Source organism: Oncorhynchus nerka, linkage group LG27 (genome assembly GCF_034236695.1).
Source record: "Oncorhynchus nerka isolate Pitt River linkage group LG27, Oner_Uvic_2.0, whole genome shotgun sequence".
Taxonomy (NCBI): domain Eukaryota; kingdom Metazoa; phylum Chordata; class Actinopteri; order Salmoniformes; family Salmonidae; genus Oncorhynchus; species Oncorhynchus nerka.
In genome coordinates, this window is record NC_088422.1 from 72,968,693 (window position 1) to 72,995,043 (window position 26,351).

Genomic DNA, 26,351 nt, shown 5'->3' on the forward strand with positions numbered 1-26,351 from the left:
TTGCCACCTTCTCCTCCCTCTTGAATCCTCCTCCCCCCTCCTCCCTCTCTGCAGATGACTTCGTCAACCATTTTGAAAAGAAGGTCGACGACATCCGATCCTCGTTTGCTAAGTCAAACGACACCGCTGGTTCTGCTCACACTGCCCTACCCTGTGCTCTGACCTCTTTCTCCCTCTCTCTCCAGATGACATCTCGCGTCTTGTGACGGCCGGCCGCCCAACAACCTGCCCGCTTGACCCTATCCCCTCCTCTCTTCTCCAGACCATCTCCGGTGACCTTCTCCCTTACCTCACCTCGCTCATCAACTCATCCCTGACCGCTGGCTACGTCCCTCCCGTCTTCAAGAGAGCGAGAGTTGCAACCCTTCTGAAAAAACCTACACTCGATCCCTCCGATGTCAACAACTACAGACCAGTATCCCTTCTTTCTTTTCTCTCCAAAACTCTTGAACGTGCCGTCCTTGGCCAGCTCTCCCGCTATCTCTCTCAGAATGACCTTCTTGATCCAAATCAGTCAGGTTTCAAGACTAGTCATTCAACTGAGACTGCTCTTCTCTGTATCACGGAGGCACTCCGCACTGCTAAAGATAACTCTCTCCTCTGCTCTCATCCTTCTAGACCTATCGGCTGCCTTCGATACTGTGAACCATCAGATCCTCCTCTCCACCCTCTCCGAGTTGGGCATCTCCGGCGCGGCCCATGCTTGATTGCGTCCTACCTGACAGGTCGCTCCTACCAGGTGGCGTGGCGAGAATCTGTCTCCTCACCACGCGCTCTCACCACTGGTGTCCCCAGGGCTCTGTTCTAGGCCCTCTCCTATTCTCGCTATACACCAAGTCACTTGGCTCTGTCATAACCTCACATGGTCTCTCCTATCATTGCTATGCAGACGACACACAATTAATCTTCTCCTTTCCCCCTCTGATGACCAGGTGGCGAATCGCATCTCTGCATGTCTGGCAGACATATCAGTGTGGATGACGGATCACCACCTCAAGCTGAACCTCGGCAAGACGGAGCTGCTCTTCCTCCCGGGAAGGACTGCCCGTTCCATGATCTCGCCATCACGGTTGACAACTCCATCGTGTCCTCCTCCCAGAGCGCTAAGAACCTTGGCGTGATCCTGGACAACACCCTGTCGTTCTCAACTAACATCAAGGCGGTGGCCCGTTCCTGTAGGTTCATGCACTACAACATCCGCAGAGTATGACCCTGCCTCACACAGGAAGCGGCGCAGGTCCTAATCCAGGCACTTGTCATCTCCCGTCTGGATTACTGCAACTCGCTGTTGGCTGGGCTCCCTGCCTGTGCCATTAAACCCCTACAACTCATCCAGAACGCCGCAGCCCGTCTGGTGTTCAACCTTCCCAAGTTCTCTCACGTCACCCCGCTCCTCCGCTCTCTCCACTGGCTTCCAGTTGAAGCTCGCATCCGCTACAAGACCATGGTGCTTGCCTACGGAGCTGTGAGGGGAACGGCACCTCAGTACCTCCAGGCTCTGATCAGGCCCTACACCCAAACAAGGGCACTGCGTTCATCCACCTCTGGCCTGCTCGCCTCCCTACCACTGAGGAAGTACAGTTCCCGCTCAGCCCAGTCAAAACTGTTCGCTGCTCTGGCCCCCCAATGGTGGAACAAACTCCCTCACGACGCCAGGACAGCGGAGTCAATCACCACCTTCCGGAGACACCTGAAACCCCACCTCTTTAAGGAATACCTAGGATAGGATAAAGTAATCCTTCTCACCCCCCTTAAAAGACCTAGATGCACTATTGTAAAGTGGCTGTTCCACTGGATGTCATAAGGTGAAAGCACCAATTTGTAAGTCGCTCTGGATAAGAGCGTCTGCTAAATGACTTAAATGTAATGTAAATGTACTAGACAGCTGAACCACACAGTAGCTGTTCTCAGCTAGAGAATCTACTGAAAAGTTGCGTAGTCTCTGAGCTAGAGGTCTTCACGGTTCCACCTAACTGAGACCCGATCCGGAATCCGAGTGGGTCCGAATTCAGAATTCGAAATGTCACAGGTCTGGGTTGGATCTCTTTCCCCCTCTCCCTCCAAACTGACATTTATTCCTGGAGTGCTGACCTGTTGCACCCTCTACAACCACTGTGATTATTATTTAACCCTGCTGGTCAACTATGAACGTTTGAACATCTTGAAGAATGATCTGGTCTTAATGGCCACGTACTCTTAGAATCTCCTCCTGCCACAGCCAGAAGAGGACTGGCAACCCCTGGTTCCTCTCCAGGTTTCTTCATAGATTCCTGCCTTTCTAGAGAGTTTTCCCAAGCCACATCTGCTGATATAAAAAGGGCTTTATAAACACATTTGATTTCATTTGAACTGAAACAATTCTAACAGATCTCTGGTATATGTCATTTATGCTGCTCTTGCTTTTCACGAGAGGGGAGTGTGGCGTGTGTAGCTTGTTGTTGGCCAATCATAAGTCATTAAAGTGGCAATAGGCTACAGCCATTGAGCCTCAGTGTGTGTAAAGGTTAGGGAATATCTAATCAATGGAAGATGGAGTTAAAAGTTAAAGGAGAAGGATAGGCTACAACGACCAGGAGCCAACAGGTAGGCTTGCTACTTAATGTTCTGAATGGAGTTGTAACTGTGGGATGAGGAAGGTCATGCACTGCAGCTTCAATTAGCCTAGCTAGCTAACATTAGCTAGCTTCACTAGCTTCTCCTGGTGTGATGCAGTCTAGACAGGTACTAAGTAATCATATTTGATGATAAACAACCTAGCTATGGCAGCTCATAGTCTACTATAGCTTGAGTCGGCTTGATTGGTTGCTGTCTCTCGTCTCTCCCTCCCTGCTCACTCGCTTTCAGTACAGCCCCCTCCCCCACCTACTAGAGCGGCACCTCTACCCCTCATCTCCCTCCTTATCAGCTCCGGTTGATAAAGTAGCTTCAAAAATGGATCTGACCAGGTCTATATGGAACGGGTCTAGTAGCCTTCAGGTCTATATGGAACGGGTCTAGTAGTCCTCAGGTCTATATGCAGCGGGTCTAGTAGTCTTCAGGTCTATATGGAACGGGTCTAGTAGCCTTCAGGTCTATATGGAACGGGTCTAGTAGCCTTCAGGTCTATATGGAACGGGTCTACTAGTCCTCAGGTCTATACGGAACGGGTCTAGTAAGTCCTCAGGTCTATACGGAACGGGTCTAGTAGCCTTCAGGTCTATATGGAACGGGTCTACTAGTCCTCAGGTCTATATAGAACGGGTCTACTAGTCCTCAGGTCTATATGGAACGGGTCTACTAGTCCTCAGGTCTATATGGAACGGGTCTAGCAGCCTTCAGGTCTATATGGAACGGATATAGTAGTCTTCAGGTCTATACGGAACGGGTCTAGTAGTCTTCAGGTCTATACGGAACGGGTCTAGTAGTCCTCAGATCTATACGGAACGGGTCCAGTAGTCCTCAGATCTATACGGAACGGGTCTAGTAGTCCTCAGATCTATACGGAACGGGTCTAGTAGTCTTCAGGTCTATACGGAACGGGTCTAGTAGTCTTCAGGTCTATACGGAACGGGTCTAGTAGCCTTCAGGTCTATATGGAATGGGTCTAGCAGCCTTCAGGTCTATATGGAACGGATATAGTAGTCTTCAGGTCTATATGGAACGGGTCTAGTAGTCCTCAGGTCTATACGTAACGGGTCTAGTAGTCTTCAGGTCTATACGGAACGGGTCTAGTAGTCTTCAGGTCTATATGGAACGGGTCTAGTAGTCTTCAGGTCTATACGGAATGGGTCTAGTAGTCTTCGGGTCTATACGGAACGGGTCTAGTAGTCTTCGGGTCTGTTCGGAATGGGTCTTTATTTAAAACATGTATTTAAGCATATTGGATCTGGGTGGGAAAGCCCTAGGTCCATTTCGGAACGGGTCAAACTTTTTGGACCCGTGAAGACCTCTACTCTGAGCTAACGTAGCATAGCTGCAATGCAAAGCTAAAATAACACAGTAGCAGCTATATAGTATGCATTGCAAGAGAGGCTAATATTATCTGTAGTCTAGAGTCTGTGTTAGCGTATCCTTGCCTAGCGTAGTAGAGAGGAGACAGTGGGCTCTGACACACAATTCTGGATTAGCATACACTAGCCTAGCATATCCAAGCGTAGAATAGTAGAGAGGAGACAGTGGGCTCTGACACACAATTCTGGGTTAGCGTATACTGGCCTAGGATATCCAAGTGTTAGTGTGGTAGAGAAGAGACAGTGGGTTCTGACACACAATTCTGGGTTAGCGTATACTGGCCTAGGATATCCAAGTGTTAGCATGGTAGAGGGAAGGCAGTGGGCTCTGACACACAGTTCTGGGTTAGCGTATCCTAGCCTAGCATTTGAAAGTGTAGCGCAGTAAAGGGGCAGCAGTGGCCTCAGACACACTGTTCTGGGTTAGCATATCCTAGCGTAGCGTACACACAGGCCCAGATGGATGGCCCCAGGCGGCCATTAGATAGTGACAGTGATCAGGACGAGCAACCCTGTGAGAGTCACACGGCCCTGACACACCGCTAGAACAGACATACACACAGCAGGGAGTAAGAGCTGGTCCAATGAGCTGTGGCACATTTGCAGCCCCTACGGTAATGGTCTGGTCACGTGTCGCTCTCTGCAGCTCTCATCTCATATGATCACATTCCAACTATTACACACACCTCTTTTTCCCTTCCTTCCTTCTCACTCTTCCACTCAACCGCTCTCCCTTTGTTTCTGTCTCTCTGGTAACCTGAGGGCTCCTCCTCCTCACAGCTTGACTGAAGCATCTGCCCAAGACCGTCAAACTGGGTCACAGCCCTGTCTATGGGGCACGCCACAGAGAGACAGACAGAGAGACAGACAGAGAGACAGACAGAGAGAGAGACAGAGAGAGAGACAGAGAGAGAGAGAGAGACAGAGAGAGACAGAGAGAGAGAGAGCGAGAGAGAGTTCTGCACAGATTCAGTCAGAATTCAGCCCTGACAGTAAATCTCAGTAAAAACAAAAATAATGGTGTTGCAAAAAAGGTTCAGTTGCCAGGACCACAAATACAAATTGTATCTAGACACCGTTGCCATACAGCACACGACCTAAACATCAGCACCACAGGTAACTTCCACAAAGCTGTGAACGATCTGAGAGACAAGGCAAGAAGGGCCTTCAAAAGGAACATTAAATTCCACATACCAACTAGGATTTGGCTAAAAATACTTTGCCCTTTATGGTTGTGAGGTCTGTGGTCCGCTCACCAACCAAGAATTCACTAAATGTGACAAACACCAAATTGAGACTCTGCATGCAGAATTCTGCAAAAATATCGTATTCGTACAACGTAAAACACCAAATAATACATGCAGAGCAGAATTAGGCCGATACCCGCTAATTATCAAAAATCCATAAAAGAGCCATTAAATTCTACAACCACCTAAAAGGAAGCGATTCCCAAACCTTCCATAACAAAGCCATCACCTACAGAGAGATGAACCTGGAGAAGAGTCCCCTAAGCAAGCTGGTCCTGGGGCTCTGTTCACAAACACAAACATACCCCACAGAGCCCCAGGACAGCAGCACAATTAGACCCAACCAAATCACGAGAAAACAAAAACACAATTACTTGACACATTGGAAATAAATAACAAAAAAACAGAGCAAACAAGAATGCTATTTGGCCCTAAAGAGAGAGTACACAGTGGCAGAATACCTGACCACTGTGACTGACCTAAAATAAGGAAAGATTTGACTATGTACAGACTCAGTGAGCATAGCCTTGCTATTGAGAAAGCTCAAGAGAAGACAGGCTATGTGCACACTACCCACAAAATGAGGTGGAAACTGAGCTGCTCTTCCTAACCTCCTGCCAAATGTATGACCATATTAGAGACACATATTTCCCTCAGACTACACAGACCCACAAAGAATTAGAAAACAAACCCACTTCTGATAAACTCTCATATCTATTGGGTGAAATACCAAAGTGTTTGTGACCTGTTGCAAAGGGCAACCAGTGAAGAAGAAACGCTATTGTAAATACAACCCATAATCATGCTTATTTATTTTCCCTTTTGTACTTTAACTATTTGCACATCGCTACAACACTGTATATAGACATAAGAAGAGGGGCGGGGGCGTATGCTTCATGGTTAACGAGACGTGGTGTGGTCACAACAACATACAGGAACTCAAGTCCTTCTGTTCACCTGATTTAGAATTCCTCACAATCAAATGTCGACCGCATTATCTACCAAGGGAATTCTCTTCGATTATAATCACAGCCGTATATATATTCCCCCCAAGCAGACACATCGATGGCTCTGAACGAACTTTATTTGACTCTTTGCAAACTGGAATCCATATATCCTGAGGCTGCATTCATTGTAGCTGTGGATTTTAACAAGGCTAATCTGAAAACAAGACTCCCTAAATTGTATCAGCATATCGATTGCGCAACCAGGGCTGGCAAAACCTTGGATCATTGCTATTCTAACTTCCGCGACGCATATAAAGGCCCTCCCCCGCTCTCCTTTCGGAAAAGCTGACCACGACTCCATTTTGTTGCTCCCTGCGTACAGACAGAAACTAAAATAAGAAGCTCCCGCACTGAGTTCTGTTCAACGCTGGTCCGACCAATCTGATTCCACACTCCAAGACTCCTTCCATCACGTGGACTGGGATATGTTTCGTATTGCGTCAAAAAACAACATTGACGAATACGCTGATTCGGTGAGCGAGTTCATTAGAATGTGCGTTGAAGATGTCGTTCCCATAGCAACGATTAAAATATTCCCAAACCAGAAACCGTGGATTGATGGCAGCATTCGCGTGAAACTGAAAGCGCGAACCACTGCTTTTAATCAGGGCAAGGTGACCGGAAACATGACCGAATACAAACAGTGTAGCTATTCCCTCCGCAAGGCAATCAAACAAGATAAGCGTCAGTATAGAGACAAAGTAGAATCGCAATTCAACGGCTCAGACACAAGAGGTATGTGGCAGGGTCTACAGTCAATCATGGATTACAAAAAGAAAACCAGCCCCGTCACGGACCAGGATGTCTTGCTCCCAGGCAGACTAAATAACTTTTTTGCCCGCTTTGAGGACAATACAGTGCCACTGACACGGCCCTCAACCAAAACATGCGGACTCTCCTTCACTGCAGCCGACGTGAGGAAAACATTTAAACGTGTTAACCCTCGCAAGGCTGCAGGCCCAGACGGCATCCCCAGCCGCGCCCTCATAGCATGCGCAGACCAGCTGGCTGGTGTGTTTACGGACATATTCAATCAATCCCTATCCCAGTCTGTTGTTCCCACATGCTTCAAGAGGGCCACCATTGTTCCTGTTCCCAAGAAAGCTAAGGCAACTGAGCTAAACGACTACCGCCCCGTAGCACTCACTTCCGTCATCATGAAGTGCTTTGAGAGACTAGTCAAGGACCATATCACCTCCACCCTACCTGACACCCTAGACCCACTCAAATTTGCTTACCGCCCGAATAGGTCCACAGACGATGCAATCTCAACCACACTGCACACTTCCCTAACCCATCTGGACAAGAGGAATACCTATGTGAGAATGCTGTTCATCGACTACAGCTCGGCATTTAACACCATAGTACCCTCCAAGCTCGTCATCAAGCTCGAGACCCTGGGTATCGACCCCGCCCTGTGCAACTGGGTACTGGACTTCCTGACGGGCCGCCTCCAGGTGGTGAGGGTAGGCAACAACATCTCCACCCCGCTGATCCTCAAAACTGGGGCCCCACAAGGGTGCGTTCTGAGCCCTCTCCTGTACTCCCTGTTCACCCACGACTGCGTGGCCACGCACGCCTCCAACTCAATCATCAAGTTTGCGGACGACACAACAGTGGTAGGCTTGATTACCAACAACGACGAGACGGCCTACAGGGAGGAGGTGATGGCCCTCGGAGTGTGGTGTCAGGAAATAACCTCACACTCAACGTCAACAAAACTAAGGAGATGATTGTGGACTTCAGGAAACAGCAGAGGGAACACCCCCCTATCCACATCGATGGAACAGTAGTGGAGAGGGTAGTAAGTTTTAAGTTCCTCGATATACACATCACAGACAAACTGAATTGGTCCACCCACACAGACAGCATCGTGAAGAAGGCGCAGCGCCTCTTCAACCTCAGGAGGCTGAAGAAATTCGGCTTGTCACCAAAAGCACTCACAAACTTCTACAGATGCACAATCGAGAGCATCCTGGCGGGCTGTATCACCGCCTGGTACGGCAACTGCTCCGCCCACAACCGTAAGGCTCTCCAGAGGGTAGTGAGGTCTGCACAACGCATCACCGGGGGCAAACTACCTGCCCTCCAGGACACCTACACCACCCAATGTCACAGGAAGGCCACAAAGATCATCAAGGACAACAACCACCCGAGCCACTGCCTGTTCACCCCGCTATCATCCAGAAGGCGAGGTCAGTACAGGTGCATCAAAGCTGGGACCGAGAGACTGAAAACCAGCTTCTATCTCAAGGCCATCAGACTGTTAAACAGCCACCACTAACATTGAGTGGCTGCTGCCAACACACTGACTCAACTCCAGCCACTTTAATAATGGGAATTGATGGGAAATTATGTAAAATATATCACTAGCCACTTTAAACAATGCTACCTAATATAATGTTTACATACCCTACATTATTCATCTCATATGTATACGTATATACTGTACTCTATATCATCTACTGCATCTTTATGTAATACATGTATCACTAGCCACTTTAACTATGCCACTTTGTTTACATACTCATCTCATATGTATATACTGTACTCGATACCATCTACTGTATCTTGCCTATGCCGCTCTGTACCATCACTCATTCATATATCTTTATGTACATATTCTTTATCCCCTTACACTTGTGTGTATAAGGTAGTAGTTTTGGAATTGTTAGTTAGATTACTTGTTGGTTATTACTGCATTGTCAGAACTAGAAGCACAAGCATTTCGCTACACTCGCATTAACATCTGCTAACCATGTGTATGTGACAAATAACATTTGATTTGATTTGATATGACATTTGAAATGTCTGTAATCTTTTGGAACTTTTGTGAGTGTAATGTTTACTGTTAATTTTAAATTGTTTATTTCACTTTTGTTTATTATCTGTTTGACTTGCTTTGGCAATGTAAACATGTGTTTCCCATCCCAATAAAGCCCCTTAAATTGAAGTTGAATTGAGAGAGAGAGAGAAATAGAGAGATAGAGAGAGAGAAAGCGAGTGAGATAAATAGATAAATAGAGAGATAGAGAGAGAAATAGAGAGACAGAGAGGATGTGTATGTAGGTTTTTAAGTGTTTGTGTGCACCCATGGGTATGTAGTAGTGTGTGTGGCGTATGTAGTAGTGTGTGTGGCGTATGTAGTAGTGTGTGTGGCGTATGTAGTAGTGTGTGTGGCGTATGTAGTAGTGTGTGTGGCGTATGTAGTAGTGTGTGTGGCGTATGTAGTAGTGTGTGTGGCGTATGCAGTAGTGTGTGTGGCGTGTGCAGTAGTGTGTGTGGCGTGTGCAGTAGTGTGTGTGGCGTGTGCAGTAGTGTGTGTGGCGTGTGCAGTAGTGTGTGTGGCGTGTGCAGTAGTGTGTGTGGCGTATGTAGTAGTGTGTGTGGCGTGTGTAGTAGTGTGTGTGGCGTGTGCAGTAGTGTGTGTGGCGTATGCAGTAATGTGTGTGGTGTATGTAGTAGTGTGTGTGGTGTATGTAGTAGTGTGTGTGATGTATGTAGTAGTGTGTGTGGCGTATGCAGTAATGTGTGTGGTGTATGTAGTAGTGTGTGTGGTGTATGTAGTAGTGTGTGTGGTGTATGTAGTAGTGTATGTGGTGTATGTAGTAGTGTGTGCGGTGTATGTAATAGTGTGTGCGGTGTATGCAGTAGTGTGTGTGGTGCAGCAGTAGCTTTAAACCTCAGGCCAGTTTCAGTTCTCTATCCTCTCCAATCTATCCACCTGACCCCACAGAGACAGCCTGAGGAGAGTGCGATAGGTCAGGATGTCTGGACGTGTGTGTGTGATATGTCTGGATTATCAAACACTCCTTATCATTCAAGCATTGCGACCTACCTTAGTTACCCTAGCAACAGACATCCCACTATAATAGGGTTTGATGGTTGGGTATGGTGGTGGTCTGGATATGACCCGGTAGAAAGAATTAAGTCACTTACATGTTTATAAATCTAATCAATTACTAATGAGACAAATATTGTAATTCCTTTTGAAAATGTGAATGAGGAAAAGCTTTGAAGGTAAATGGGTGTAGATTACATAGCAGGCCTCTGTGGCTAGATGAGAGAGAGAGAGAGAGAGAGAGAGAGAGAGAGAGAGAGGGAGAGAGAGAGGGAGAGAGAGAGAGAGAGAGAGAGAGAGAGAGAGAGAGAGAGAGAGAGAGAGAGAGAGAGACAGAGACAGAGAGACAGAGAACGAAAGGGGTGATGAGGTGATGTGTGTAAGGTGAGAGAGGAAGCATATCTTGTCTGCACAACAGCAATTAGTGGCCTAATCCTCCCCCCCCTCACCTCAGAAAGCCATTACTCTCCCCTGGAAGACCAGGACAATCAATACTAGAGCACTCAGGCTGGCGAGCAGAGCGACACTTAATACAGCTCCACTATCACACCTCATATACTCACAGAAAGAGAGAGTGAAAGACTACCACCACGGGGGAGTGGAAGAGGGAAGGAGGGGGAGAGAGAATGGGTGGGATGGGAGAGCGAGAGAAAGACTACCACCATGGGGGAGTGGAAGAGGGAAGGAGGGGGAGAGAGAATGGGTGGGATGGGAGAGCGAGAGAAAGAGCATAAGAATCATTACAAAAGAGTGAATGAGAGAGAGATAAAAAGGGATAGAGCAGAAATGAATAATGATCACAGTAATCCAGACCTGCCAGAGATTCAAGCAACAGACATCTACTCCCCTGGTACCACTCCATCTCTCTCTCCTCCACCATCCCTTCCTCCCCCTCATTGTTCTCACTCCCGTTCCCTGTGTGTGTGTGTGTGTGTGTGTGTGTGTGTGTGTGTGTGTGTGTGTGTGTGTGTGTGTGTGTGCATGTGTGTGCGTGTGGTGCTGTATGTACAGTGGGGGAGGCAGGACACACTGAATAATTGAGTGAAAGCTGGAGGAGAAGCAGGTGAGGAGAAGGAGGAGGAAGGGTTGGTGTTCCCTCATCTGATTCTCCTCTTCATTGTCCTCCTCTACAAGCCAACATCATAACCTCTGTATACCTCCACCGACACAGACCCCATCCCTCCTTCCCTCCCTCCTTCACTGGAAACCATCCACACACCACCAGCTCCAGCCTGTTCTGTTATTCACTCCCTCTCCTCCATCTCTCTTTCTCTCCCTCTTTCCACACATCCCTCCCTCCCCTCTCTGTTCTTCAAACGGACTGCCTCCCAAGCAGATATCTCTCAGGGAAGACATCCATTTTTCATAAACACATTTACAACAGTTACAGACAGTTAAGGAGAAAGGGAATTGGCCCTTAATGCTTAGCAGCCTGAGATGGGTGGTGTGTGTGTGTGTGTGTGTGCTTAATCTTAGATTTCTAGCACCTCCTAAAGTCTAAACTACCCTCTCTCCCTCATTCTAATAAATACAACCCCCTTCCAGTCTTTTCCTGTCACTCCCCCTTCCTCACTCCTCTTGTGGTGACAGTGCTAGTTGACAGGAAGTCAGTCCATCACTGAGCAGATGGGACAGAAATTATATGCAGGCCATCTGAGGGGCCCTAAACTAGTGTCATGCTGCCATATGCAGATGCAGCCTTCGTCTATTCACTGACGTGTCGCCACACATGCTCACTGAGGCTGAGAGGAGAGAAGGGAGTGTCCTGGTTTCAAACACAGCCCTGGGCATTATGGATGTATCTCCATAGTCTGAACACGCTTCCTCTCCCCTTTCTCCTGGGCATTATGGATGTATCTCCATAGTCTGAACACACTTCCTCTCCCCTTTCTCCTGGGCATTATGGATGTATCTCCATAGTCTGAACACACTTCCTCTCCCCTTTCTCCTGGGCATTATGGATGTATCTCCAAAGTCTGAACATGCTTCCTCTCCCCTTTCTCCTGGGCATTATGGATGTATCTCCATAGTCTGAACATGCTTCCTCTCCCCTTTCTCCTGGGCATTATGGATGTATCTCCATAGTCTGAACACGCTTCCTCTCCCCTTTCTCCTGGGCATTATGGATGTATCTCCATAGTCTGAACATGCTTCCTCTCCCCTTTCTCCTGGGCATTATGGATGTATCTCCATAGTCTGAACACACTTCCTCTCCCCTTTCTCCTGGGCATTATGGATGTATCTCCATAGTCTGAACACACTTCCTCTCCCCTTTCTCCTGGGCATTATGGATGTATCTCCAAAGTCTGAACATGCTTCCTCTCCCCTTTCTCCTGGGCATTATGGATGTATCTCCATAGTCTGAACACACTTCCTCTCCCCTTTCTCCTGGGCATTATGGATGTATCTCCATAGTCTGAACATGCTTCCTCTCCCCTTTCTCCTGTCCTCTCCTTCTTCTGTATTGATCTAATCACAAAGGACTGGTGAAAGCAAAATGGACTAGACACCAGTCCAGTTCTTTCAGATCAGTCAGACATTAAAAGAAAGGGGGTGAGGAGATGAAGCCAGTCCCCTACTGGTGCTGTTAGGACATACAGTAAGAACAACACGCTGGTCCTCTGCCCTCTAATGGTGGATAAGAGACTGCAGGCCAAGCTGTGGCTCCACGCTCTGCTCCTACACTACAGAGAGACGGCTGGTCTTCTGCCCTCTAATGGTGGATAAGAGACTGCAGGCCAAGCTGTGGCTCCACGCTCTGCTCCTACACTACAGAGAGACGGCTGGTCTTCTGCCCTCTAATGGTGGATAAGAGACTGCAGGCCAAGCTGTGGCTCCACGCTCTGCTCCTACACTACAGAGAGACGGCTGGTCTTCTGCCCTCTAATGGTGGATAAGAGACTGCAGGCCAAGCTGTGGCTCCACGCTCTGCTCCTACACTACAGAGAGACGGCTGGTCTTCTGCCCTCTAATGGTGGATAAGAGACTGCAGGCCAAGCTGTGGCTCCACGCTCTGCTCCTACACTACAGAGAGACGGCTGGTCTTCTGCCCTCTAATGGTGGATAAGAGACTGCAGGCCAAGCTGTGGCTCCACGCTCTGCTCCTACACTACAGAGAGACGGAGAGAGAGGAAGTCTAAGCGAGAGAGAGTGCTCTGTGTCTGTTCCTGCTTGTGTGTGTGTATGTACAGCGCATTCAGAAAGTAGTCAGACCCCTTGACTTTTTCCACATTTATTACGTTACAGCCTTACTCTAAAATGTTTTTTTTAAATGTTTCCTGATCAATCTACATACATACCCCATAATGACAAAGCGAAAACAGGTTTTAAGAAATGTTTGCAAAATTATTATTATTCAACAAGTATTCAGACCCTTTGCTATGATACCCGAAATTGAGCTCAGGTGCATCCTGTTTCCATTAATCATCCTTGAGATGTTTCAGCAACTTGATTGGAGTCCACCTGTGGTAAATTCAATTCATTGGACATGATTTGGAAAGGCACACACCTGTCTATATAAGGTCCCACACTTTCAGAGCAAAAAACCAAGCCATGAGGTTGAAGGAATTGTCTGTAGAGCTCCGAGACAGGATTGAAAATAACTTATGTTAACGTGATATTTCAGTTTTTTATTTTTAATACATTAGCAAAAATATCTTTAAAACTGTTTTATTTTTGTCATTATGGGGTATTATGGGGTATTGTGTGTAGATTGATGAGGGAAAAATGATTTAATCCATTTTAGAATAAGGCTGTAATGTAACAAAATGTGGAAAAAGTCAAGGGGTCTGAATACTTTCCAAATGCACTGTATGTGTGTGTGGTGTATGTGGGTGTGATTGAGTGTATGTCTGTGTGGGCAAACGTGTGTGTGTGTGATTAATGTGTAGCTCCTCTCTCCATCGCTGCCCCATTACCAGTCGCTCTCTCCCAGACTGCCTCCACGCATGACCGCCCCAGCTGACTCTAACTGAGAGAGAGGTACACACAGACACATACACGGGCGCATACGCACGCACACACAATCACACATGCCCAAAAGCACGTATGCACGCACACACACACAAAGCTCCACACAGCCCCGGGTTAAGTTCTCTCTGTCCCAGCACCGTATCCTTCCACCTCTAATCCCATCAAGAAACATAACAATATACTTGTTCACCTGCTGCTTTTATCCAAGGGGACTGAACACAAACGTTCAGAGAAAGTGATCCTTGTGAAAATTGAACCCACAACCTTGATCTTGCCAGCTCTACACTCCAACCGACTGTGCCATTCAAGCCCCAAATCTCATGTTCCCTCCCTGGTCCTATCCAAAGCCCCAATCTCCCTCTCTCCTCCACAGCCCCACTCTCCCTCTCTCCTCCACAGCCCCAATCTCCCTCTCTCCTCCACAGCCCCAATCTCCCTCTCTCCTCCACAGCCCCAATCTCCCTCTCTCCTCCACAGCCCCAATCTCCCTCTCTCCTCCACAGCCCCAATCTCCCTCTCTCCTCCACAGCCCCACTCTCCTCCACAGCCCCACTCTCCTCCACAGCCCCACTCTCCTCCACAGCCCCACTCTCCCTCTCTCCTCCACAGCCCCACTCTCCTCCACAGCCCCACCCTCCCTCTCTCCTCCACAGCCCCACTCTCCTCCACAGCCCCAGCCCCACAGCCCTCTCCTCCACAGCCCCACTCTCCCTCTCTCCTCCACAGTCCCACTCTCCCTCTCTCCTCCACAGCCCCACTCTCCCTCTCTCCTCCACAGTCCCACTCTCCCTCTCTCCTCCACAGTCCCACTCTCCCTCTCTCCTCCACAGTCCCACTCTCCCTCTCTCCTCCACAGCCCCACTCTCCCTCTCTCCTCCACAGCCCCACTCTCCCTCTCTCCTCCACAGCCCCACTCTCCCTCTCTCCTCCACAGTCCCACTCTCCCTCTCTCCTCCACAGTCCCACTCTCCCTCTCTCCTCCACAGCCCCACTCTCCCTCTCTCCTCCACAGCCCCACTCTCCCTCTCTCCTCCACAGCCCCACTCTCCCTCTCTCCTCCACAGCCCCACTCTCCCTCTCTCCTCCACAGTCCCACTCTCCCTCTCTCCTCCACAGCCCCACTCTCCCTCTCTCCTCCACAGCCCCACTCTCCTCCACAGCCCCACTCTCCTCCACAGCCCCACTCTCCTCCACAGCCCCACTCTCCTCCACAGCCCCACTCTCCTCCACAGCCCCACTCTCCCTCTCCTCCACAGCCCCACTCTCCTCCACAGCCCCACTCTCCTCCACAGCCCCCCTCTCCCTCTCTCCTCCACAGCCCCACTCTCCCTCTCTCCTCCACAGCCCCACTCTCCCTCTCTCCTCCACAGCCCCACTCTCCCTCTCTCCTCCACAGCCCCACTCTCCCTCTCTCCTCCACAGCCCCACTCTCCCTCTCTCCTCCACAGCCCCACTCTCCCTCTCTCCTCCACAGCCCCACTCTCCCTCTCTCCTCCACAGCCCCACTCTCCCTCTCTCCTCCACAGCCCCACTCTCCCCTCTCCTCCACAGCCCCCTCTCCCTCTCTCCTCCACAGCCCCACTCTCCCTCTCTCCTCCACAGCCCCACTCTCCCTCTCTCCTCCACAGCCCCACTCTCCCTCTCTCCTCCACAGCCCCAATCTCCCTCTCTCCTCCACAGCCCCACTCTCCCTCTCTCCTCCACAGCCCCACTCTCCCTCTCTCCTCCACAGCCCCACTCTCCCTCTCTCCTCCACAGCCCCACTCTCCCTCTCTCCTCCACAGCCCCACTCACAGCCCTCTCTCCTCCACAGTCCCACTCTCCCTCTCTCCTCCACAGTCCCACTCTCCTCCACAGCCCCACTCTCCCTCTCTCCTCCACAGTCCCACTCTCCCTCTCTCCTCCACAGTCCCACTCTCCCTCTCTCCTCCACAGCCCCACTCTCCCTCTCTCCTCCACAGTCCCACTCTCCCTCTCTCCTCCACAGCCCCACTCTCCCTCTCTCCTCCACAGCCCCACTCTCCCTCTCTCCTCCACAGTCCCCTCTCCCTCTCTCCTCCACAGCCCCACTCTCCCTCTCTCCTCCACAGCCCCACTCTCCCTCTCTCCTCCACAGCCCCCTCTCCCTCTCTCCTCCACAGTCCCACTCTCCCTCTCTCCTCCACAGTCCCACTCTCCCTCTCTCCTCCACAGCCCCACTCTCCCTCTCTCCTCCACAGTCCCACTCTCCCTCTCTCCTCCACAGCCCCAGTCACAGCCCTGACAACTAGCGACAAGCTGTTCTTTGCCTCCTCCCCTTCCCCCACCATCCATCCCTCCCTCCGCCCCCTCTCTCCACCGCCTCCCCCTCCCTCCCTCCCTCCACCACCTCCCACTCTTCCTCCCTCCCTCCCTCCCTCCCTCCCTCCATCGCCTCCCTCCCTCCCTCCCTCCCTCCACCACCTCCCACTCTTCCTACCTCCCTCCCTCCATCGCCTCCCACTCTTCCTACCTCCCTCCCTCCATCGCCTCCCTCCCTCCCCCTCCCTCCCTGCATTAGAACAACATCAGCACTTAATTAAACAGTCCATTTCACACCTGGTGTGCATAGCAGCGCCGAGCCAACCCTTCCTCCATATGCCATACCATCCCCCAGCCACACACACACAAACCCTGCCTCACACACACACTAGCCGTGTCACACACACACCAGCCGTGTCACACACACACCAGCCGTGTCTCTCTCTCACACACACACACACACACACACACACACACACACACACCACCTAATCTGCATCAGGGAGTGGTTTGTGTGTGAACTCTTAGAAAAAAGGTGCTGTCTAGAACCTAAAAGGGTTAGTCTGCTGTCCCCATAGGAGAGGGTTCAACATGGGGACAGCCGAAGAACCATTTTGGAACCCTTTTTTCTAAGAGTGTGGTGTGTGTTATTTTCCCAGAGAGGGGAAGTAAGACAGAGAGATCGAGAGAGAGGGGGAGAGAAGGAAAGAGAGAGAGAGAGAGGGGGGAGAAGGAATGAGAGAGAGGGGGAGAAGGAAAGAGAGAGAGAGGGGGAGAGAAGGAAAGAGAGAGAGGGGGGAGAAGGAAAGAGAGAGAGAGGGGGAGAAGGAAAGAGAGAGAGAGCAGTAGAATAGTTTCTGGAGGAGAATGTCTAACTGGGTGAACTGTGTATGAGCTATTGTTAGTATGTTTACCTAGAAGAAGAAGAGACACAGATATATGGAGGAATACAATACTGGATGGAGAGAGATATAGAGAGAGAGCTTGTTTGTGAGTGAGTGTTTCATGGACAAACAGAGCCTGGAGAGTTCTACCTCTGAGCACACACACACACACACACACACACACACACACACACACACACACACACACACACACTCTCTCTGGGTGTAGCTAGATGGTGTGTGTATGCGCTCCAGGCTCCAGATGGAGGGGTCAGAGACACACTGCCCTGCTGTCCCAGCATGCTCTGGGCTCCCAGAAACAAGGGTAGCCCCCGGCCAAACACACACATACACAAGGTAGCACATTCAATCTCACACTTCAATCTCTTCTAAATATTTTTCCTCTGTCCTTTTTCTCCTTCCCCCAGTCCTCCTCCCTCCCTCCCCATCGCTTTCCTGGTCTAGCTAGGTACTGTAGGTAGGTAGTGTAATGCTCCAGCGAGTTTAGCCCAGCCAGCCAGTCAGATAGTCAGCCAGCCAGTCAGTCAGATAGTCAGCCAGCCAGTCAGTCAGCCAGCCAGTCAGATAGTCAGCCAGTCAGATAGTCAGCCAGCCAGTCAGCCAGTCAGATAGTCAGCCAGCCAGTCAGCCAGTCAGTCAGTCAGCCAGCCAGTCAGTCAGTCAGCCAGCCAGTCAGATAGTCAGCCAGCCAGTCAGCCAGTCAGTCAGTCAGCCAGTCAGATAGTCAGTCAGCCAGCCAGCCAGTCAGTCAGCCAGCCAGCCAGTCAGTCAGTGTGTATGTATGAGGAAACTGGAGAGAGGATTAAGCCTGCCTAATTAATCAGATACTAGCATGCCTGCCTCTCTGACACGAGGTGTGTGTCCTTTACTCTGCTGCAATACTCATTATCCATCACCTCCCCTCTTCAGCATGAGACTCAGTACACAGAGCTACTCATCAGACAGGAGAGTGTGTGTGAGTGTATGTATGTGTGTGTTACTGTATGTGTGGGCTACTGTGTACGAGTGTGTGCGTGTATACAGATGAAAGCACAGAGGACGTGACAGGGTTTATAAATCAGGGTGATAGCTAGCTAGCTAGTGGCTATGATACTAGCACAACTAAACAAACAACATCCTTTAGGCTTAAGGATATGCACCATATGCACAACAGTAACACAGGAAAGTGGGCCAGAGACGGACACAGAGGACACACAGGAACCCACTGTTCAGTAGGACACACAGGAACCCACTGTTCAGTAGGACACACAGGAACACACTGTTCAGTAGGACACACAGGAACACACTGTGCAGTAGGACACACAGGAACCCACTGTTCAGTAGGACACACAAGAACACACTGTGCAGTAGGACACACAGGAACCCGCTGTTCAGTAGGACACACAGGAACACGCTGTGCAGTAGGGACACACTGTGCAGGACAACAGGAACACTGTTCAGTAGGCAGAACCCAGGACACACAGGAACCCACTGTTCAGTAGGACACACAGGAACCCACTGTGCAGGACACACAGGAACCCACTGTTCAGTAGGACACACAGGAACACACTGTGCAGTAGGACACACAGGAACCCACTGTTCAGTAGGACACACAGGAACCCACTGTGCAGTAGGACACACAGGAACCCACTGTTCAGTAGGACACACAGGAACACACTGTGCAGTAGGACACACAGGAACACACTGTTCAGTAGGACACACAGGAACACACTGTGCAGTAGGACACACAGGAACCCACTGTTCAGGAACACACACAGGAACACACTGTGCAGTAGGACGGGAACCCACTGTTCAGTAGGAACCCACTGTTCAGTAGGACACACAGGAACAGGAACACACTGTTCAGTAGGACACACAGGAACACACTGTGCAGTAGGACACACAGGAACACACTGTAGGACACACAGTGCAGTAGGACAACAGGAACACACTGTGCAGTAGGACACACAGGAACACACTGTTCAGTAGGAACAGGAACCCACTGTTCAGTAGGACACACAGGAACACACTGTGCAGTAGGACACACAGGAACACACTGTGCAGTAGGACACACAGGAACCCACTGTTCAGTAGGACACACAGGAACACACTGTTCAGTAGGACACACAGGAACACACTGTTCAGTAGGACACACAGGAACCCACTGTTCAGTAGGACACACAGGAACCCACTGTTCAGTAGGACACACAGGAACCCACTGTGCAGTAGGACACACAGGAACACACTGTTCAGTAGGACACACAGGAACACACTGTTCAGTAGGACACACAGGAACACACTGTGCAGTAGGACACACAGGAACACACTGTGCAGTAGGACACACAGGAACACACTGTTCAGTAGGACACACAGGAACCCACTGTTCAGTAGGACACACAGGAACACACTGTGCAGTAGAACACACACACTGCTAGGAGGCTACAACATGCCAGGAAAGCACCATGGACGTTTTCTGTGTGAGTGTGTGTTTGTGTGTGTGTGTCAGTGTTGGTGTTTGTGTGTATGAGGGCTTGTCTATAAATATCTTTGTAGACAGCAAAGTGGATGGAGTTCCGGAGGAGGCCCACACTCCAGCCCGCCCACCCCAGCGACGGCACTCCTAAAGTGGGCAGCATCGGCCCCATGACTGGCCTGTTCCTCTGGAGCTGTGGAGCATGACTCACACACACTGTGTCTCTACCTACGCCAGGCAGACTGCACACAGACAGGCCCAAAATAACAAAGGGACTTTTCTGCTCTGTTTTAAAAAATGCCTAGGTTTAATCATAGTCTCTGTGTGTGTTTCTGTACCTCCCTCAGACAATCTGACGACTGTCCCAGCTAGGTTGAAATAGCAACAGACACACGCACATGTACACATGCACATACACACACCTGGTTGATAGAGAGACAGAGAGAGAGGTGAGACAGTGAGACAAACAGTATGTGTGCAAGAAAGGAAGAGAGAGAGAGAGAGGGGTGAGAAAAGAGATTGTGTACAAGTGACAGTGAGAGAGAGATGCAGTGAGATAGATGAGGGAGAGAAAATATAGAGAAATAGAAATGGAGTGAAAGGGAGAGACGGAGAGGGGAAGAGAGAAGGGGAAGGTGAGAAACAATGGAGGAAGAGAATGAGATTGAGAGGGTGAGTGTGTGTGTGAGAGAGAGGGAGAGATTGGGGTTGTGAGCTCTGTCTCGTGTTTCTTTCTCAGAGTAATAAATCATTGGTGTTGGGCCCCCGGTGTGATCTGCAGGGGAGCCAGGCAGCCAGGGAGAGCCAGGGAGGAGGGGACCTCTCTCAAACACACAGCCTGATTAAGAGAGCCTGACCCTGGGCCGGGATGACTGGGGCTGCTGGGGCTCACTGGAGCTGGGGCAGACAGCCAGATATACACACACAAACACACACAAACAGACGTACACTTACACACAAGCACTCACACACACCCAAACAGGATTCCTCCCAGCCCTACTCAGGGGACTCTCAGCAGTCTGGCTCCATTCCCCTGGAGGGGCCCAGCAGCGTATGTGTGTGTGTCTTAGGGGGCCAGTGAAGATCAGCTCCTGTGTATGTGGGCCAACCAGAGTCTCTGTTCTGGGGAAGGTTACACCTCATAGACACACACACCATGGTTGACCAGAGCCACTGTTTCACACACCATCTACCAGAAAGGCCTCAGTGAGCTGCTGCCCAAAGCCAGCCAGCCAAACAGCCCCCGAGAGAATAGCATGTGTGTGAGTGTGTGTGTGTGTGTGTGTGTGTGTGAGTGTGTGTGTGTTTACACGGGAGAATAGCAGCCTTGTCCATCTGTGACCTAAGTCTGACCCTGTCCAGACAACAACCAACAACTGAAAAACAACATCCGACTTTCTGTAGCACACAGCAATATCTAATATCCAAACCAGCTACAAATATCCACAACTCACAATCAAACCATGAGCTGTATGTCTGACTGATAGGAACCTGTAGGAGGTCGAAAGGGTAGTGAGAAAAAGACAAGTATTCTATTGATTCAGTGTTGATTGAGAAATGGCTGTAAGAAACCTGCTATGTTCTACTGTGTAGTGAGTCTGAGAGGAGAGGGTCAGTGTGTTACAGATGCATCATATGATCCCTCCACAACCAATTCTAAAAGCAGTCCTTGTCAACTGCTCACCCCACCACACAATGACTTCTTCACAGTCAGGTTAGACCAGTGGGATAGCAGGGCCCAATAAACTCAACAACACAGTGGTGTGTGTGTGTATGTGCGTGTGTGTTTGCTCCCTGTGAGGAGAGGAGGCGACACAAACATGCAATGTCATTCACACAACTGCACACACACACACCCACCCAACAACCCACCCCCCCACACACACAGAGCTGCCGCTTAAATGGGTCAGCTAGAACGGCTGTTCTGTGTCCTGCTCTCTTTGGGGAGGCTGCATAATTCAATCTAGTGTGAATATCACTCCACTGCTATTAGCAGCTAAACACGACACACAGGGACTGCCCCAGCAGAGGAACCTCTGAGACATCGGAGGGTTCTGAGGGGTTAGGCTACAGGGGTCAGGGGTTAGAGGTTAGGGTCCAGGAGGACAGACGGTTTTTGAATGAGCTTAGCGCCTCATGGAGGAAGGAAGGAGTGAGAGGAGGGTAGAAGAGGGGACTGTTAGTTCATACGGGTAAGAGGGATTTCTGACAACAGCTGGTTGTAAAATGGCTTTAAATGACCCAACGTTTCTACACCTTATATAGGCTTGATAACAATACACCTGGCATTAAGAAACTCTATAATCATAACTCTGTCTGTCCACATGTGGGTTGACCTTACCTCGAGGATCCTCGGCCTGTTTGGCCAGTTTACGGAGGGCGGCGGCGAATCCAGAGTGTGCGGACTGGGCCGCCGGGCTCCCATTGGCTACGATAGATCCGTTAAGGGACGACGGGGTGAGGGGGCTGACCGTCGCCGTGGTGCGAGTTGCCGTGGATATCATTCCTAAGGAAGGTGACTTTGGCTCATGGCTCATGCCTGGAGAGAGGAGAGAGAGGGAGAGAAAGGGTTAATAGACATAATAGACTGATGTTCGTCATTTATAAAGCAATTACAAAGCGGCTGTAGATGATGGGTCAGTCAGTCTGTCAGTCAGACTTACTCATGCTGTGATTGGTCAACTTATCAGTTGAGGGTTCAGACAGCTGACACTATGGAACCCCTCCCCACAATGACACTGAGCCCTGTGGACTGGAAAATCTCTCGCACACACTGGGGGCTATCTGTCTGTCTCACACCAGACTGTACACACACTGGGGGCTGTCTGTCTGTCTCACACCAGACTGTACACACACTGGGGGCTGTCTGTCTGTCTCACACCAGACTGTACACACACACACACATTGGGGGCTATCTGTCTGTCTCACACCAGACTGTACACACACTGGGGGCTGTCTGTCTGTCTCACACCAGACTGTACACACACTGGGGGCTGTCTGTCTGTCTCACACCAGACTGTACACACACACACACTGGGGGCTATCTGTCTGTCTCACACCAGACTGTACACACACTGGGGGCTGTCTGTCTGTCTCACACCAGACTGTACACACACTGGGGGCTGTCTGTCTGTCTCACACCAGACTGTACACACACACACACTGGGGGCTATCTGTCTGTCTCACACCAGACTGTACACACACTGGGGGCTGTCTGTCTGTCTCACACCAGACTGTACAGACACACACACTGGGGGCTATCTGTCTGTCTCACACCAGACTGTACACACACTGGGGGCTGTCTGTCTGTCTCACACCAGACTGTACACACACCGGGGGCTGTCTGGCTGTCTGTCTCACACCAGACTGTACACACACTGGGGGCTATCTGTCTGTCTCACGCCAGACCGTACACACACACACACACTGGGGGCTATCTGTCTGTCTCACACCAGACTGTACACACACACACACTGGGGGCTGTCTGTCTGTCTCACACCAGACCGTACACACACACACACTGGGGGCTATCTGTCTGTCTCACACCAGACTGTACACACACACACACTGGGGGCTATCTGTCTGTCTCACACCAGACTGTACACACACACACACTGGGGGCTATCTGTCTGTCTCACACCAGACTGTACACACACACACACTGGGGGCTATCTGTCTGTCTCACACCAGACTGTACACACACTGGGGGCTGTCTGTCTGTCTCACACCAGACACCAGACTGTGTCTCACACACACACACACTGGGGGCTATCTGTCTGTCTCACACCAGACTGTACACACACTGGGGGCTGTCTGTCTGTCTCACACCAGACTGTACACACACACACACTGGGGGCTATCTGGGGCTGTCTGGCTGTCTGTCTCACACCAGACTGTACACACACTGGGGGCTGTCTGTCTGTCTCACGCCAGACCGTACACACACACACACACTGGGGGCTATCTGTCTGTCTCACACCAGACTGTACACACACACACACTGGGGGCTGTCTGTCTGTCTCACACCAGACCGTACACACACACACACTGGGGGCTATCTGTCTGTCTCACACCAGACTGTACACACACACACACTGGGGGCTATCTGTCTGTCTCACACCAGACTGTACACACACACACACTGGGGGCTATCTGTCTGTCTCACACCAGACTGTACACACACACGCACTGGGGGCTGTCTGTCTGTCTCACACCAGACTGTACACACACTGGGGGCTGTCTGGCTGTCTGTCTCACACCAGACTGTACACACACTGGGGGCTATCTGTCTGTCTCACACCAGACTGTACACACACTGGGGGCTATCTGTCTGTCTCACACCAGACTGTACACACACTGGGGGCTGTCTGTCTGTCTCACACCAGACTGTACACACACTGGGGGCTGTCTGTCTGTCTCACACCAGACTGTACACACACACACACTGGGGGCTATCTGTCTGTCTCGCACCAGACTGTACACACACTGGGGGCTGTCTGTCTGTCTCACACCAGACTGTACACACACTGGGGGCTGTCTGTCTGTCTGTCTCACACCAGACTGTACACACACTGGGGGCTATCTGTCTGTCTCACGCCAGACCGTACACACACACACACACTGGGGTCTATCTGTCTGTCTCACACCAGACTGTACACACACACACACTGGGGGCTGTCTGTCTGTCTCACGCCAGACCGTACACACACACACACACTGGGGGCTGTCTGTCTGTCTCACGCCAGACCGTCACACACACACACACACACTGGGGGCTATCTGTCTGTCTCACACCAGACTGTACACACACACACACTGGGGGCTGTCTGTCTGTCTGTCTCACACCAGACTGTACACACACACACACTGGGGGCTGTCTGTCTGTCTCACACCAGACCGTACACACACACACACTGGGGGCTATCTGTCTGTCTCACACCAGACTGTACACACACACACACTGGGGGCTGTCTGTCTGTCTCACACCAGACTGTACACACACACACACTGGGGGCTGTCTGTCTGTCTCACACCAGACCGTACACACACACACACACTGGGGGCTATCTGTCTGTCTCACACCAGACTGTACACACACACACACTGGGTGCTGTCTGTCTGTCTCACACCAGACTGTACACACAGTGGGGGCTGTCTGTCTGTCTCACACCAGACTGTACACACACTGGGGGCTGTCTGTCTGTCTCACACCAGACCGTACACACACACACACTGGGGGCTATCTGTCTGTCTCACACCAGACTGTACACACACACACACTGGGGGCTGTCTGTCTGTCTCACACCAGACCGTACACACACACACACTGGGGGCTGTCTGTCTGTCTGTCTCACGCCAGACCGTACACACACACACACACACTGGGGGCTATCTGTCTGTCTCACACCAGACTGTACACACACACACACTGGGGGCTGTCTGTCTGTCTCACACCAGACTGTACACACACTGGGGGCTATCTGTCTGTCTCACACCAGACTGTACACACACACACACACTGGGGGCTGTCTGTCTGTCTCACACCAGACTGTACACACACTGGGGGCTATCTGTCTGTCTCACACCAGACTGTACACACACACACACTGGGGGCTGTCTGTCTGTCTCACACCAGACCGTACACACACACACACACTGGGGGATATCTGTCTGTCTCACACCAGACTGTACACACACTGGGGGCTTTCTGTCTGTCTCACACCAGACCTTACACACACTGGGGGCTATCTGTCTGTCTCACACCAGACTGTACACACACTGGGGGCTATCTGTCGGTCTCACGCCAGACCGTACACACACACACACACACTGGGGGCTATCTGTCTGTCTCACACCAGACTGTACACACACACACACTGGGGGCTGTCTGTCTGTCTCACACCAGACCGTACACACACACACACTGGGGGCTGTCTGTCTGTCTCACGCCAGACCGTACACACACACACACACTGGGGGCTATCTGTCTGTCTCACACCAGACTGTACACACACACACACTGGGGGCTGTCTGTCTGTCTCACACCAGACTGTACACACACTGGGGGCTATCTGTCTGTCTCACACCAGACTGTACACACACACACACACTGGGGGCTGTCTGTCTGTCTCACACCAGACTGTACACACACTGGGGGCTATCTGTCTGTCTCACACCAGACTGTACACACACACACACTGGGGGCTGTCTGTCTGTCTCACACCAGACCGTACACACACACACACACTGGGGGATATCTGTCTGTCTCACACCAGACTGTACACACACTGGGGGCTTTCTGTCTGTCTCACACCAGACCTTACACACACTGGGGGCTATCTGTCTGTCTCACACCAGACTGTACACACACTGGGGGCTATCTGTCTGTCTCACGCCAGACCGTACACACACACACTGGGGGCTATCTGTCTGTCTCACGCCAGACCGTACACACACACACACACTGGGGGCTATCTGTCTGTCTCACACCAGACCATACACACACTGGGGGCTTTCTGTCTGTCTCACACCAGACCTTAGCCCCCAGTGTGTGTGTGTGTGTGTGTATCTGTCTGTCTCACACCAGACCGTACACAAACACACACTGGGGGCTATCTGTCTGTCTCACACCAGACCTTACACACACACACACACACAT

General features: G+C 50.8%; 1 protein-coding gene across 1 annotated transcript in view; it reads right to left on the reverse strand.

Moving 5' to 3' along the window:
• LOC115124129 (genetic suppressor element 1-like) overlaps window positions 1–26,351 on the reverse strand; it is a 464,233-nt gene that overhangs the window by 47,073 nt on the left and 390,809 nt on the right. Inside the window, 1 exon segment of the mRNA XM_065011982.1 lies at window positions 22,035–22,232. Coding sequence (XP_064868054.1) covers window positions 22,035–22,232 — 198 coding nt within the window.